This window comes from Malaya genurostris, chromosome 3 (assembly GCF_030247185.1).
Source record: "Malaya genurostris strain Urasoe2022 chromosome 3, Malgen_1.1, whole genome shotgun sequence".
Lineage (NCBI taxonomy): Eukaryota > Metazoa > Arthropoda > Insecta > Diptera > Culicidae > Malaya > Malaya genurostris.
The window spans coordinates 12,918,514-12,934,957 of record NC_080572.1 but is presented as its reverse complement, the minus strand read 5'-3'; the positions used below and the strand labels follow the sequence as shown (position 1 = coordinate 12,934,957).

At 36.5% G+C, this 16,444-nt stretch overlaps 1 protein-coding gene across 1 annotated transcript; it reads right to left on the bottom strand.

Annotated features, from left to right (window-relative positions):
* Positions 1 to 389: 389 nt before the first annotated feature.
* Positions 390 to 3,146, bottom strand: LOC131437227 (mitochondrial uncoupling protein Bmcp). Its single transcript, XM_058606413.1, has 6 exons — positions 2,826 to 3,146; positions 2,552 to 2,699; positions 2,198 to 2,495; positions 2,025 to 2,143; positions 1,896 to 1,956; positions 390 to 1,778 (listed from the first exon to the last, which is right to left on the bottom strand). Exons 1-6 carry the CDS (start codon positions 2,890 to 2,892, stop codon positions 1,491 to 1,493), a joined length of 981 nt encoding a protein of 326 aa, XP_058462396.1. The 5' UTR covers positions 2,893 to 3,146; the 3' UTR covers positions 390 to 1,490.
* Between the last annotated feature and the right edge of the window lie 13,298 nt (positions 3,147 to 16,444).

Genomic DNA, 16,444 nt, shown 5'->3' with positions numbered 1-16,444 from the left:
AATCGGCCACGTAAAGCTATACGCAAATTGGCCTGAATAAAAAATTGTTATAAATAAAAAAAAGTTTCAAATTAAATTCATATGGCTTTTGTAATTAATCCAGTTGCTCTAACCTCTCCGTTTCCTTTATAAAATTGCTTTATATGCATTGCAAAGCTTCCCTGGAAAAATTCATGAACACGTCTGAAAAAAACATCTTAACCAAATATTTAGAAAATCGTTGAAAATATCGTGACAGTCCTGAGCCCAACAATGCGACAATCTACCTTTTTTGAGCACTAGTCAGTAGCAGATCGAGCCTGGTGAGACAATCGAAGGTGATTGACTAAAATTAAAATTGGATATTGATGCTTAAACTTAGAGACCAATTCAATTGAGAACAAAAAAACTTTGACAATTTCTTTTATTTACCTTGAAAATATACATTTGCAATAACATCAACTTATGCGAGTACGTCCGGCAAATCACTACCAGCTATCTTTTTTTATAACATTTATTTATACCCGATTTCAACCTTATAATGGTCCTTCGCCGGGTTACTACTAGCTATCTATATTCGTTACTAATTATTAGTTTGGTTTTATTTTTAAATATTTAACTAATTAATTGAATTCGGTTTTTATTTATGTTGTTCTGTTGTTGTTTCCGCACAAACTCTAAAAAACTAAATTCTTTCTGTAGTTTCCAACATACAGATAACAATTTGGTTTCAGACAGAATCAATTGTTTAGTTCATTATAAAAAAATGTTTAGTTCATTCAAATATATTAAAGCAATTTGTGGAGAATGATCTGCTCTTCTAAACATTTAGACTCAAGTAGAATTTTGCATCACAATCACTTTTAGCAGTATCAATTTTGTCAACACCTTCAGTGAACTGTGGTTAGATATGCGATACTGCCAATGACGAACATTCACACCCTCATTCTGCATTAGAACGAAACTCTTCTCAATCCATAGTTGGATCCGATCGAGAAATATACCCGTAATAATGCAAAAATGTTTTGTAGAACAATCATACTTGTAATAGTCGTCACGAAATCAATCAGACTTCAATAATTTTTTGTTGGTTTTTTAATCACCAAAAGCTTAATTCCATTAAGATAAATAGTCTAAAATGATAAACAAAGGTGGGATCAACTTTGGGTGTATATCAGTATTATTTTGATTACTATTATATATGATCTAATACAAGTGATTTTATAATTAGTTATATTAATGGAGATGTTAAACGCCAAAGGATTCCATTATACTAAAACTTAGAACAAATGCATAGATAAAAAAGCTTTGGTACAAAATGAAGATAAAAATCTTCTGGAAAGAAGGAAAGGCTATCTAATAACTGTAGAAGGAATCACACAGACAACGCATTCTTTTACTCACCGTCCTGAATTTTTTCACTCGTTTCGAGCCTCAATTTTCTACTTATCAGTAAACACACATACCAATATGTGACTGTATGTTTTCAAAAAGTTGCTAACCGTAATAACCTAATACATTCGCTTCAGTTGCTCATACGTGATGAAGAAAATTATATTCCATGGTCCCATACGAACCCAGGTCGGTATGAATCCCTTGTACAGCGCCCGGAAGCCTTCGTTCCGCACCGTTTGGATGGCACAATCTAAGCTGCCGCTATAGATTTTCCGTCTGGTAGATGCAACTGCCGCAGCGGTCCCAGCTAAACTTCCACCGCCACCTGCAACACCACCGCCACCACCACCGGGTCCTAGATTATGAACCTGCAACTGAACGCGTCGTTGGTTCATTAAGCGAGTCTAAAACAAAACAGAATCACTATTACTTTGTTATTGTTTTCTCATTTTCTTGTTTTTAATAACACCACGCTGTAATGAATCATCATACGTTGAATGCTGTATCAAAACAATACTTACCCTAATTACGTCAATAGGAGTTGACGCAATGGCACTTCCTAAGCTCGCAATAAAACTAGATCTGTAAAATGCCAAACGTTCTTGGTTTGATGGCACATATTAATAATGCAAAAAGAAGCAACAGCTTACATGAAATGGTTTGCCACCTGATCGCCGAACGTCTCCATCAAATGCATCTTACAAAAGTCGTAAACCGGCAATTCTACTGCCGCTATCACAGCTGCTCGCTGCGCCGTAGGACCGACTCCCTGAAACCGAAGTTTAAAAAAAACAACCAAGCTTCCATATCACTTCTAGCTTACCCGCCACAACCCTCGCACACCTTCATGTACATAAATCTCCTTGAAGCACCGCACTAGACCCGCATTATTTGTGCCCTTCCCGTGTACTTGCATCCGCACTTTCAGTACATCCGTCGGATTTGCTATGGCACTGGACACGGCTCCGGCTACAGTCGCACAACCGGCATTACACCAGACACTCTCATTTCCAGTCTTGTCAAGCAACCATCCTTTATCCGTGGCTACCTTCTTGAGTGTGTAATAGGTTCCAAATTTAATTGTCCCATACGTAGCCTGACGCAGCACGGCCGGCCAAATACTGAAATAATAATTATCTTGATCCGATTTTATTTATGATCCTTTGTGACAACTTACCCTGAGTAAAGTGCCTGAATACCTTCCTGTTGAGAAATTTTAATAAAAGCATCCGTCATACCCCGGTATTTCAGTTCCGAAAAAGATTGGTCGATTTTTTGTCCTTGAATTTGCAGTCTTGTTTTTGTTGTATCGATAGGAAACGTACCTGATTTAGATCAACGTATGTACATTAATACTTACTTCTCCGATTGCATAAGTAACTCGAATCGGGTCGATATTAGCATGAATTGATGCAAAACCAAGTAAAGTTGATAGGAATCTAATCTCTTACCGAATTCTGCTGTAATCGAGGCGACGCCTCCATAAACAAAAGGTCTCCAGTCGCGAATTTCACCCATTCTTTCTTTACACTGGTTATGACTCGCTACTTATGTTCACCGGTAGTTTACACCTGGTTTTTATACTATTATTTTTAAGTTTTTATTCGTGTTTATGTTTCTGTAGTATATCAGGTTAACTCTTACACCGATTGACCTTTTAAAGAAAATGCTAGGGACAATATTTTCTTCCGAAGGACGTTAACCGACCGTGCTGCTACTGACAAAGTATTTTATATTTATTTGCTGTAGGTATGACGTTTATGCCCCGTTTACACTTCTGCTGGCTGCCAGCATGCTGGTGTCAGTGTGCTGCCCTCTTAGGAAAAAACGTTCAACTGTGGTCCAACGATCCAAAGTATTAGACCAACGAAGGACCACCGTTGAACGTTTTTTTCCTAAGAGGGCAGTACTCTGACACCAGCATGCTGGCAGCCAGCAGAAGTGTAAACGAGGCATTAACTCCGTAACGTCAATGCGTCAAGAAATAAATAAGCGATGTTCACTTCCTTCGCACGTGCTAATACAACCAAACAACCAAGGATGCCAGGGATTTTTTTTAATCTCAGGTCAAGCCTAAAAACAGGCTGTGCAAAATCGATTAACATAGTCCAATCCACGTACGAATGTGAAGGAAGCTGACATTCCGGTGACGGTGACGGAAGGAGACGGATCGTCTGAATCGTACATTAGAGTATTGAGCAATTTGACGTCTCTGTTACTCACACCGATGCAGAGTGCGCAGATCTATTCATATACGAAATTAGAATGTGTGCGAGCCGAAGTCAAAGTTTCCCGCATACGCATGGCTGCCAGATTGCTGACTAAACGCTGCCAGCTGGAACAATATGGCTGGCAGACATTCTGGTGACCGACTGCCTCACCGCTGCCAAATATACAACTCAAACGATACAACCGTTTCCACCAGGATTTTTCCAATCGGTTCTAAAGGAGACATGGTTGTCAGCTGTTTGCCATACCGCTGGCAGCCAGAGTGAACAGAACCGAAAGAAACCCGGTAATGAATCTTCTTTGCTTGTTTTGATTGCTTTATTCCTATTTCGGATGCTAATGATAGGAAATGAAAGAAAATTTTCATGTTTACATTCTGGTATAATTTTGAATAAGTATCAAATTAGTGGTAACATGAATTGAAATGTGAACGAATTCACGACAATTAAGAGTTTCGATGTTGAAAGTTTCGAATCATTTACGAATCTAGTGGCACCGGTGGTCCAACGATAAAGTACCCCAGCACCGTCATATTACCCTAGAAGAGACGTCGAACAAACATTAAAACCTTACACTAAAACACGTGAAGCTTTAGCTTTACCTAACCGGCTCCTGGGCTCGATACATATATCGAACAAGTGATGACCGCTTTGAACATCCTTGGCTTCAGAAACATATCGGTTCTGCGATAAGATGATTAGCTTCAATATCTCGTACCAGAGCTTATACATTCACCACCAACTCGTTTCCATCGTTTCCATCGGATTGCTAGAATTGCTTGCAGCAAAGATGACTTACCAGCACCCACCGATCCGATGACACCAATAACTATTCCTTTCCAGAAGTCGGGAATGAGATTGGCATCATAACCAAAAACTTTGAAACCAATTCAGATTGCTCTTTCAGTGCATCAAATTGATCTGTAACATTTCGCATTGAGATAACAACATTCAGGGGTAGTTGCGTTTCAGATACAACAAGTTTTACCTTCTTCGAACTGTCTCCGTTTAGGCCGGACTCCTCGTGATAGTTATTGTATTATTATTTTGTAACTGTGTCTGCATAATATAACAAATTTTCGTAAGTCACATCTTTATCCTCTCTGTGGAGATAATATAGAATATAGTGAACATTTGTATCGTTTTTTTCTTTTCATTTAACGACATACCTAAAATATTTCAGAAGTAATTCAAGGAAAACTGGTTGCGACAGCTGGGCTTCAATGTCATTAAAGAAACAATGAATCCTAGAAAACTTTACTCGCACGAGAACGCATGAAAATGACTTCACCATCATGTGCAACGAAAAAACGAAAGTGAAAATTCACGGGTCACTAGACGACGGCCGATTTTATTGTCATTTTGGATTTGACAGCCGTCACTGAATCGGTTTTGGTAGCCTTTTGGCGACGACACGACCTGCCACTCGACTATCAAAACTGTATCGCAAATTTAACTACCCCTCCGTAACTGGTAATGTCAAAACGAAATCATTTGAGCAAATGTTGAAACTGGCAATACAGATTGGTAGATTGTTGGTCTTAGAACAACAGTTACCAGTAACCGTGGTTACGTTTTCGGTCAGTTGAAAAATATAAATAACTGAAATCTCTTCTCTTCTCTTCGGTGCGAAAAAATACTTCATATAACTTTTAGTTATGGAAAATTATATTAAAAAGCTAAAAAATTGCCTTTATAAAATGCGATGAACCGGTCAACCGCATAGGTAAAAAAGATAAACTAGGGCACGGATGTGTGAAGTTCGATGATGTTTACAACAATGACGACGAATCAATGAGGCTCGAGTGCGTAGTGTTCGACAATATGGAATATGCCGATTCGCGGGTTTTGCTCAAATCTCAACCTCGTAACGACGCTCGGGTATCTACTGACTCTAGAAGGTGTCGGAATCTGGTAGATTGTCAATACCGTGTTGGAAATAATAAATACAGCTTGCGTCTTTAGAAATATACGGCAAATAAAAAAAGTTTTTTTTCCAAATTTTCAATTGTAACATTAATTAATTTTGTTTTTATGACTAAAAATAAATAACATGTATTAAAAATTTCTGCTGTTTTATTACTCAATATCATTCTAATTGTTTCATTCATAAACGTTTATTACGCTATATAAACATCTATATAGACTATTATCGCAAAACTAGTAGTTACTTAAACATCTAAATTCCATCCATTGCAAAAAATATCTCTATATGTAGAATAGTGTTTATACGTAAGTAAATATTCAGCTAAATAAAGCGAAGATTAATTTTGTAGTGAAACTATTCTAGGTTTAGCGTTTTGCAATATATAAATATTCTTGCTCATCGTTCAAAATCTCTAGATGCAATGTCAGCTATAAGAAAAGTATTGCTTCTGTAGCTCGAAATATTATTTGAACCAAGCCTATGAACAGCATATACATAAGCTGCGGATTGCAATCGTAGATTTCAAACCGAACCATCTAACCACGCTTTTTTCACTATAATATCGTTCTCTCTCGTAAATATCTAATTATAATAATAATATTGGTTTCTATTTTTTTTACAAACTTTTAACGGAAAAACAGTTTGTTTGTTTATGTTCCTGTGTTTTTTTTGGCTCGTAGCAACCAGAACAGTGTTGTTCGCAAAGATTATTTCTATAATTACAAGGGGTCACTTCATATTATGGTAACTGGTGGTAAATCGACAACGATCACTTTTTATCAAGATTTTCGTACGGAGTGCCTGGTCGTGTCGTCGCTTTTGGTGCCCGTGGCTACCCAGGTAGCCAAAACGCCATGCGGGTTGTTGTGGGTTCAATTTTACACTGAGGTAAAACATTTTTGACTCATAATCATACACTGCGAAAAATGCATATAGAATTTCGTAAGCTATGAACTAATGAACCAAGTAGAAGACAGTTCCATTACGTGATATAGAGTTTCATGAACGATTTTATGTCTTTCTCAACTGCTCTCTTGGCATTGTAGTGTTTTTTATTGCAAATATGTCTTCAATAATTGGCACGATGCGGCTCGACAAAATTCACTGGGCTATTTCGACATACTCACACTAGCATTAACCTTTCAAATGCTGAGAATAGCCACACCGACGACACGACCTGCCACTCGCTTTTAAAACTGTATCGTAAATCGAGCTACCCCTCAGTAACTGGTAATGTCAAAATTGAATCGCTTGGAAAAATGTTGGAACTGGCAACACAAGCTGGTAAATTATAGTCCAATCCACGTGCGAATGTGTTGGTGTGGCTATTCTTAGCTGTTGAAAGGTTAATGCTAGTGTGAGTATGTCGAAATAACCCAGTGAATTTTGTCGAGCCGCATCGTGCCAATTATTGAAGACATATATGCAATAAAAAACACTGCAATGCCAAGAGAACAGTTGAGAAAGACATAAAATCGTTCATGAAACTCTATATCACACAATGGAACTGTCTTCTACTTGGTTTATTAGTTCATAGCTTACGAAATTCTATATACATTTTTCGCAGTGTATGATTATGAGTCAAAAATGTTTTACCTCAGTGTAAAATTGAACCCACAACCAGAGATGCCATTTATACAGATTTATCTGTATTATATAGATTTTTACATGCGCATACAAATTTAATACAGAGTACAAATTTCTTACAGATTTCTTAAATTTAATACAGATTTATACAGATTACACCAAAAGTATTAAGGAAAAAATTAAACTATCTATTAGTATTTGAGCTATCTATAAGTATTTGATTGCAATGACTAGATAAGCGTTTAGGAATCAACGTACAAATCATTTTTTTAAATATATATTTTTGTGCAGATATTTAAGGAAGAACACTGAAATCCATTTATATTAAAATTTGTAACTAAATTGAACTTAAAAGTTAGACAAGTCTTGGCATCATGAAACATTATTGCCAGACTGACAGTTGTATTACCTGACTCGACGTTGCATATTGGGTTTTGGAAATCCATCTCAACTTATGAAGTGAACATTTTCAAATTAGAAAAGTATATGGCACCATAATTCAATTGTTGTTGATAAGAAAAAACTATAAAATTTCGTCGATGAATATAATATAAAATATGAAATTTAATCTACCACTCTATAACCATAATCTATTGGAATAACACCTTTTAACATAATTGTATTGTAGAAATTTCATTTTATTAGCGAATACAGATAAATACAGATATTTTATACGAATCAATACAGATTTTCTATGAAAATATCTGGCATCTCTGCCCACAACAAACTTTGACTTCGGCTCGCACACATTCTAATTTCGTATATGAATAGATCTGCGCACTCTGCATCGGTGTGAGTAACAGAGACGTCAAATTGCTCAATAATAACTGTAATAGATACCACAGTGCGATCCGCCAAATCCTTCCTCCAACGAAATGAACAGAATCGGATGTGTGTACAATTTTCTATATTTCGACGTTACCTTGCAAGCCCTTGAAGAAAAACTGTCATTTGCAGTTAGGCCCTGTGGTAACACAAGTATTATCATGACATTAGCCTAGACGCGTCTTACCTGGTTGCTGGTACTTACTACACTACTCATACGTGAGTCTGTCTGTTAGCAGGGTTGCCACATTTAAATCTGCATTTTTCAGAAGAAAAATCTGTAAATCTGTATCGGGAGCTCAGAAACCTGTATTGAAAATCTGTATATAGGAGTGATAAGAAATTGAAGCACAACGGAATGAAAAAGTCTTTAGAACACAAATTTGAAGAAGCCAAAACTTTTGTTAGTCTGAGTTTTATGATTTTGTAGTTGAAAAAACGCTGGAAGTTGTTTTTGCGTTGGAGCCTCTCGAAATAATGATTTGACGAAAAACTTTCAAAATCCAATCTGAAAGTGAAACTTAATCTGATTGATCAATTGGCAATCGTTCTTCTTTACTACCTTACGTTATGGCCGAGGCCATCATCTTTTCATCTTATCAGAAGGCATTTTTGAAAGCATAAACAATTACGCTACACTAGTTGTAAAAAAAAGTAAGCTTGAACAAATCTTTATTAGCAGATAGAATATCTGTGTTTACTGTCCTTAACATACTCTTTTATATTTAGTTACATCCTCTTTTTAGAATTAACACACAATGAGGATAATGTTTTCACTTTGAAAAAATGATCAATATCATTATTTAATATATTTTAACTTGATCTTTATTCAATTTTTAAACCACGCTATCAAAAATCTGTACAAATCTGTATTTTTTGCCAAAAATCTGTAATCTGCATATACAGAATCTTGGCCACAAATTTATCTGAAAAATCTGTAAAATGCAGATTAACCTGTATATGTGGCAACCCTGTCTGTTAGTTGCAATTGTACAATCACCCATGTGCTTGTCGGTGTGTGTGAGGACTTCAATAAGATCAGATAGAGTATTACAGTATGACCCGCTTATAGATGTATCTACCACATCCCCTTTTCTTTCGATATTTTATTGTTTTCGTATTTTTGTGAAAGCTACTTAATGTACACATGATGAATATTTATAATGAAGGACTGTATCTATTCAACGGCTTAATTAGACGACCAGATCTTCGATTCGTTGGCAATGGTGATTCTGTACTCATATCAGTTCCTTTTTTCTCGGGTGATGACGAACTAGGAGGATTTTCTAGTTGTTGCGTTTCCTCGCTTGTATCAACGCTATCATCTGCCTCATTGATGTCAGTTGATGTTTGTGGTGTTCGCTTTAAATGTGATGTATTTCTATCATACTTTCGTCCCGTGACGTGCGATTGAACTGTGACATTTGTACCATTTCTATCTAACACAGTGAACTTCTCATTTAAGAAGTTGGTTGATAGTTTGTTTGTAGGAGTCATGTTCTTCATAAGAACAGTATCGCCAACGGAAATATTACTTGGTTTAGTCCTACGCCTTCTGTCTTCTCGTTCTTTTTGTAACATTTTCTTTTCTAAGTCGCGATCCCTAAAATCTGAGCTGGGAGGAATGGTTTCTATGTCGTCAATGTGAGGCAGTTTTGAGCGCAGTTTTCTGTTTTGCAACAGCTCACTAGGTGCTTTTCCGGTTACGGTATGTGGTGTGTTGTTATATAACTCCAGATAGTTATCCAGTTCTTGTTTCCAATCATTATACAATGCATGTGCTATCTTCATTCGTTTAAGAAGTGAACGATTTTGTCGTTCTACTTCTCCATTTGCTTGAGGCCAGTAGGGCGACGTGTGATTAAGGCAAACCCCGTTCTCCTTGCAGAATTCCTCAAATTCTTTGGAAATAAACTGTTTCGCGTTGTCGAGTGTAATCGTTCTGGGCGGACCCCATAACCGAAAAATATTTTTCAAACGTTTGATGGTTTCTTGTGCGGTAATACGTTGCATGATTTACAAACTCATATAACGACTGTAATAATCTATTATTACTAAAACGTACTCCCCTGTGGGCATGGGACCTAGGAAATCCATGGCTATGTCAATCCATGGTTTCTCCGGCAACATACGGCGTATCATAGGTTCCGGGGGGTCTGAAATTTGCACCAACTGACACCCTTCACACGATTCACACATTTTTACCGCGTCCGAATCAATTCCCGGCCACCAGCATCTTTCTCGAAGCCGTCTTTTCATCATAGACTGACCGGGATGTCCTTCATGAGCGAGTTGACACATTCTACCCCGTAAAGAGCTTGGTATGACAAGTTTTGTGCCACGCATTACAAGGTTGTTTACGTATGATAATTCGAGGCGAAATGCGGTATATTGTTTCAGGTCTTCACTGTTCCATTTTTCCTGTGTTATACAAGCAATAAGCTTTTGTAGCTCTCGATCTGATGATGTGGCTGCTATGACTTCCGAAATATCAATTGCCGCACATTCTTGAACCGCTCTAATTATGCTTTCGGTTTCGGGATCGAATTCTGAATACGCTGGATTGTCAATCATCGTCGATAGGGACTCCACTATAGTACGCCTTATGAAAACTTCTGATTCGTCCATCCACGCATGATCTTTAACATGTGCTGCTAGCCTTGATAAGCAATCAGCCAAATTAGCCGATCCCTTGCGATAAATCACCTTGAATTTGAAACCTTGGATTCGCAGCATCCATCGCTCGATTCTGGCGGTGGGTCCAGAAGAAGTAGAGAACAACGTCTCTAACGGTCGATGATCGGTTTCGAGTTCAAAAGATATCCCTAATAAATAAATTTTGAACCTTTCGACTGCCCAAACTATGCCAAGAGCTTCTTTTTCGATAGGGGGATAGGTTTTTTCGGTATTTGAAAGGCTTTTTGAGGCGTAGCTGATGATTCGTGGTTGGTTAGCGTTAAACTGGATCAGTACGGCTCCCAATCCAACACCTGAAGCGTCCGTAACGACCAATGTTCGGTCTTTCGGATCGTAGTAACCGAGGCTGCCAGCTGATCCTATAAGAGCTTTTACTTGGTCAAAAGACTTTTGATGTTCCGTTTTCCATTGGAATGGAGTGTCTTGTCTTATCAAGAGTCTTAAGGGATAGTTTAATGTGGTCAAGTTAGGAATAAACATGGAAACGTAGGTAACTAAACCCAAAAAACTTCTGTTCTTCCTTAGTACGCGGAGCTCTACACTCTAAAATAGATCGGACTTTTTCTTCACTTGGTGATATCCCTTCCGCCGAAAGTTTGTGTCCTACGAAATCAACTTCTTTTTGTTTAAATTTACATTTATGGTCATTCAACAGAATGTTGTAATGTTTTAAAACTTTTAATGTATGTTTTACAGCATTGTCATGGTCAATTTCATTCTCACCGTAGATCAATATATCGTCGATAAACACAACAGTGTTTTTACATCCAGTCAAAATACTCTCCATCAAATTTTGAAACAGTTCAGGAGCACAATTTACTCCAAACAGAAGCCTTTTATATCGAAACAGTCCCCAGTTTGTAATGAAAGTTGTTACGTCACGACAATCTTCTGAAAGCTCTACTTGATGAAATGCTTGTTTTATGTCTAGCGTTGTAAACAGTTTGGCATTGCGGAAATTTCAAACAAGATCGTCAAAAATAGGCAAGGGATGATTAAGTCTTTGAATGGCTAGATTAGCCCTCCGCATATCGATGCACAATCTCAAATCGCCGTTTTCTTTCAATATAGGCACAAGGGGAGATACCCACGATGTTGGAGTAGTTACTTTTTCTATTATGTCTAACTCAAGGAGTTCGTCAATCTTTTGTTTTACTTTTGTTAACAGTGGAATCGGGCATCGGCGCAAAGGCTGTATAATCGGTGGTACATTTCTGTCAACTGGTAGACTCAATTTGACCCCTTTTATGTTTGGGAAAGATCTGTTTGTTTTATCAACTCGTCTTACCAACGAAGGTTGACTGCTGGGTAACCCAATCCTTAACACACCCAACTTTTGCGCAGTTAATTTTCCTAAAAGAGGTTGTTGTCCTTTATCAATGACGAAAAACCTTGTTTTTGTTGTCAGAAGTTTTCCATTATCGTTAACTTCTAAATCGGCATCGAAAGCTGTGATCAGTTTCAAAGGGATTCTTCCATACGCTAAGAATCTTTTACTGTTGTCGAAATGTTCGTTAGATATTTTTACATCCCTTAGTTTCATCAACTCCCATGTTGTGTCGTCGATTAAATTGTGTTTCGATCCAGAATCGATTAACATCACAACATCTACTCCTCCGATGCGACATGTTATCAGCTCATCATCTTCTCCCCCCACATTGTACACAGGTAAATCTTCCAAATTATCCGACTCGGACATTTCGTTAATGTTAAAAACCCTTTTGGTTCGTTTTGTTGGTGGGTAAGAATTTGCATCCTGAGTAAAATTCAATCTACGCTTCGGATCGGCTCCAGTCGCACCAAAAGACAATTTAGTATGACACACAGATCGGAAGTGTCCAACTTTTCCGCAGCGTAAGCAGGTTTTATTCGCAGCAGGGCAACGCTCTCCGCCTCGGTGAAGGTTGAAGCCGCATCGAACTCCTTTTTCGAAATTTTGTTTCGAATCACGGTATACTTTGTTTACTAAACTGCTTGAACTTCTATGGGTCATCTTCGAGGACTGGTATCGCACAGACTGATGAGCATTGCTTATTTTGGTGGTTTCATCCAGTGTCAAAACTTCTTTCTCTAGCAATTTTTGACGCAAATCATCTGCAGTGTATTGAATGATTTTGTCAATGATTGCGAGATGTCGACTTTCTGTTTCCGTTTTGCCAAATAAGCACTTTTCTGCTCTCAATTGAACTGGTTCATCCAAATCGGATTCTTCGTCGATTACTGGAAGTCCGTAGAATGCGCTCTGCAATTCCAATCCACCCATTGCCAAAAGTTGCATTTTTCTTCCCATACTATCCACCACATTTGCGGCAGCCATCACACTCTCGAACCATCTTATCCAAGAGTTCCACGCATTACGTACTTCAGATTGAGAAAGATGTTTGTACTTGAAATGTGGGAGGTTATATGAAGCCGGACTAAAGAATGCTACATTTTGGATTACCGCCGGATTTGACGGGCTTTCACTATCTACGCCGTTGCTTTCTTCGTTCATCATTTAGCTTTTTATCGGTTTTATGTCACTGAACACGATATACAATTTTTCACTTTGAAACAAGATTTTTTTTTTTTACCGCTGTAATAAAAAAATTATATATATATATATATATATATATATATATATATATATATATATATATATATATATATATATATATATATATATATATATATATATATATATATATATATATATATATATATATATAACTTCCGAACTACCGAATTTGCTCCATTATTGAACTGGCCGGAATTAAATCGGCAACTCTGTTTTCGTTTACCAACACATTAGTGAACACGTTACGAATTTATCTTTATCTGCCGGAATTGAATCGGCCTTCTTCCGTTTCTGTTCACCAACACATCTTACATATTCACGAATACTGGCCGGAATTGAATCGGCAGCCATCATTAGCATCGACTTTTTATATTTTATCCGTAATTTAATCGGTTAACCTGCTGTTAGATACTATCCGTAATTTAATCGGAACGATCTCATCTATTCAAATCGTTTCCATCGAATCAGTTTCAGAAATACACATCTCATTTGGAACACCAATAGTGATCCAATTTGTTTGTCGTCAAGTGAGCCTATTTCGTTCAATTCACGCACACTTCGAAATAGAAACCCTAGATTTTCTGTATTACACACTGCCATGCACTAAAATTTCGATCCCTCACTATTTTCAAAATGGCCTCTCTGCCATGCTTTTTACTGTCTTTTCCACCGAGCTTTTATCACCAGATTGTAATATTTTAACAAAGTTTCACACGGTTCAATTTGATTTCCTGTTCACCTCAGATTTACAACTCTCACACGCGAATTTCAATTATTAGTTTTATCCTCGTCGCCATGGTTTGTGGTAACACAAGTATTATCATGACATTAGCCTAGACGCGTCTTACCTGGTTGCTGGTACTTACTACACTACTCATACGCAGGGTTGCCACATTTAAATCTGCATTTTTCAGAAGAAAAATCTGTAAATCTGTATCGGGATCTCAAAAACCTGTATTGGAAATCTATATATATAGAAGTGATAAGAAATCGAAGCACAACGGAATGAAAAAGTCTTTAGAACCCAAATTTAAAGAAACCAAAACTTTTCTTAGTCTGAATTTTATGATTTTGTAGTTGAAAAAACGCTGGAAGTTGTTTTTGCTTTGGAGCCTTTCGTAATAATGATTTGACGAACAACTTTCAAAATCCAATCTGAAAGTGAAACTTAATCTGATTGATCAATTGGTAATCTTTCTTCTTTATTATCTTACGTTATGGCCATCTTTTCATCTTATCAGAAGCAATTTTTGAAAGCATAAGCAATTTTTAATCCACGCTATCAAAAATCTGTACAAATCTGTATTTTTTGCCAAAAATCTGTAATCTGCATATACAGAATCTTGGTCACAAATTTATCTGAAAAATCTGTAAAATGCAGATTAATCTGCATATGTGGCAACCCTGCTCATACGTGAGTCTGACTGTTAGTTGCAATTGTACAATCACCCATGTGCTTGTCGGTGTGTGTGAGGACTTCAATAAGATCAGATAGAGTATTACAGTATGACCCGCTTATAGATGTATCTACCACAGGCCCTTTTGTCGTGGGACTAGGGATGTCGCGTTTTTTGAAATACTCGATTAGTAAATAATCGAATACAACTTTTCAAACTAATCGATTTGCTTGATTAATCGTACAGAATTACTCGATTAATCGATTAGCTTGCGATTAAGCATGACTAAATTTGATGGGCGATCTAACGTTGTGTTTCACTGCTAGATGCGTACGTGTGCGAGGATAATGATTGCAATATTAGCTGTCAAAATACAAGGGAAAACCGAATTTTCACTTGTAAAATCCTTTATAACTTACATACAACGTCATTTTTTCAAGCGAAAAGTTAATTTTAGTGTGAGAAAAATCAATTTCTACCTATGTTATTGTAGCAGCACCCAAGATTCTGTTTTAAACCAGGCATATTTTCAGATCTGATCTTAGCATGCGAGAAAAGGTTATGTTGATAACTTGGAATGATTTTATTCGTTGCGTACATTATAAAATATTACTTGAAAGACCGCACAGATGCGCAAACCTAAGCGAATATGCGATATTATGATGAGGAATAGTTTTTTACTAAGAACTAATTCCGGATCTCGATATTGATCAACATATCATCTTATAAAAACAAAAATGATTACACGAAACGAAAGAAAATAAATTTTCTTACATTTTAAAATAAACAGTTCTTATAACAAGTTCTAGAATTCTACAAAATAATTGAAATTATATAAGAAAAAATCAATCTTAAGAAAGGTTCAAATAATGAAACATAGATGGCGGGTCAGGTGAAATTAGTTCTACGTTCGATTGTCAATTTTGTTTAAGTCGATTTGTTGTTTCAAGTGATGACAGATTGTTTTCGAAACAACTTACTTATTTCACGCACAAAAATTAAACAAATGTCTAGTAATTAGAATGAATAGATATTCTAATTTGAATCAAATATTGGTCTCGTTTTTATAAACACCATTAAGTCACATGGCAAAATTTTCTTTGAAGAAATGCAGGCGAATTATTCAAAATAGAGCATATTTTTAACAACCAAAAAAAATTTTCTTCTTCGATTACTGTTATGATATACACTCAGCCAGTACATAACAGATCTTCAAGTAAGTGGCAGGGTGCTTAGTGACTTTAAAACAAACACGACATATTTTTGTAATAATCACAATTTGTTTGGAGCCACCATGAAGTAATAACATTCGAGTTTGAATCTATTGATTTGATGTTTGATGAGCAACTAACCGTTTCATCGTTTTCATTATACTGTTTTTTCTGAATGAAGTTTAAATTACTTAATTAAGCTCTTGGTCCTCGCACACTAAGATTACTAGAAATCAATAAATCAATTTGAGGTATATAAACTCAAAAACTAGTAATATAAACTAGTAAATATGTGTATAATAGCTTTTAATCAAAATATGTCTCTTTCAAACAAGAACAAACTAAGAAAAACAAAAAATCACGCGAAACAATATACATTTGTTTGTTTGTTGCGAATGATATCCTATGTAGCAAACCTAATTTACTATTCTCATCGTTTGAATAGTAAAATACTGTTGAAATCATAGTAACGCAAAGGTTTATGTGACAAATCATAGCCTTCGAAAAGGTGAATGTGAGAGCATGGAACTAAAGCTTTCAGAATGTCAATTCAGGAAACTTGAATTATCTCAGGTTTAAAATTTTTAAGCAGACGATTTATAGGTAAAAGATTCAAAACAATTTTGGTTTAATTTTATTAA

Coding starts and splice junctions, on each gene's coding strand:
- LOC131437227 (XM_058606413.1), bottom strand. CDS start 2,892: ATGGGTGAAATTCGCGACTGGAGACCTTTTGTTTATGGAGGCGTCGCC. Junction 2,496..2,551: donor ATTCAGGCACTTTACTCAGG/GTAAGTTGTCAC, acceptor TTATTATTTCAG/TATTTGGCCGGCCGTGCTGC. Junction 1,779..1,895: donor CTCCTATTGACGTAATTAGG/GTAAGTATTGTT, acceptor GTTTTGTTTTAG/ACTCGCTTAATGAACCAACG.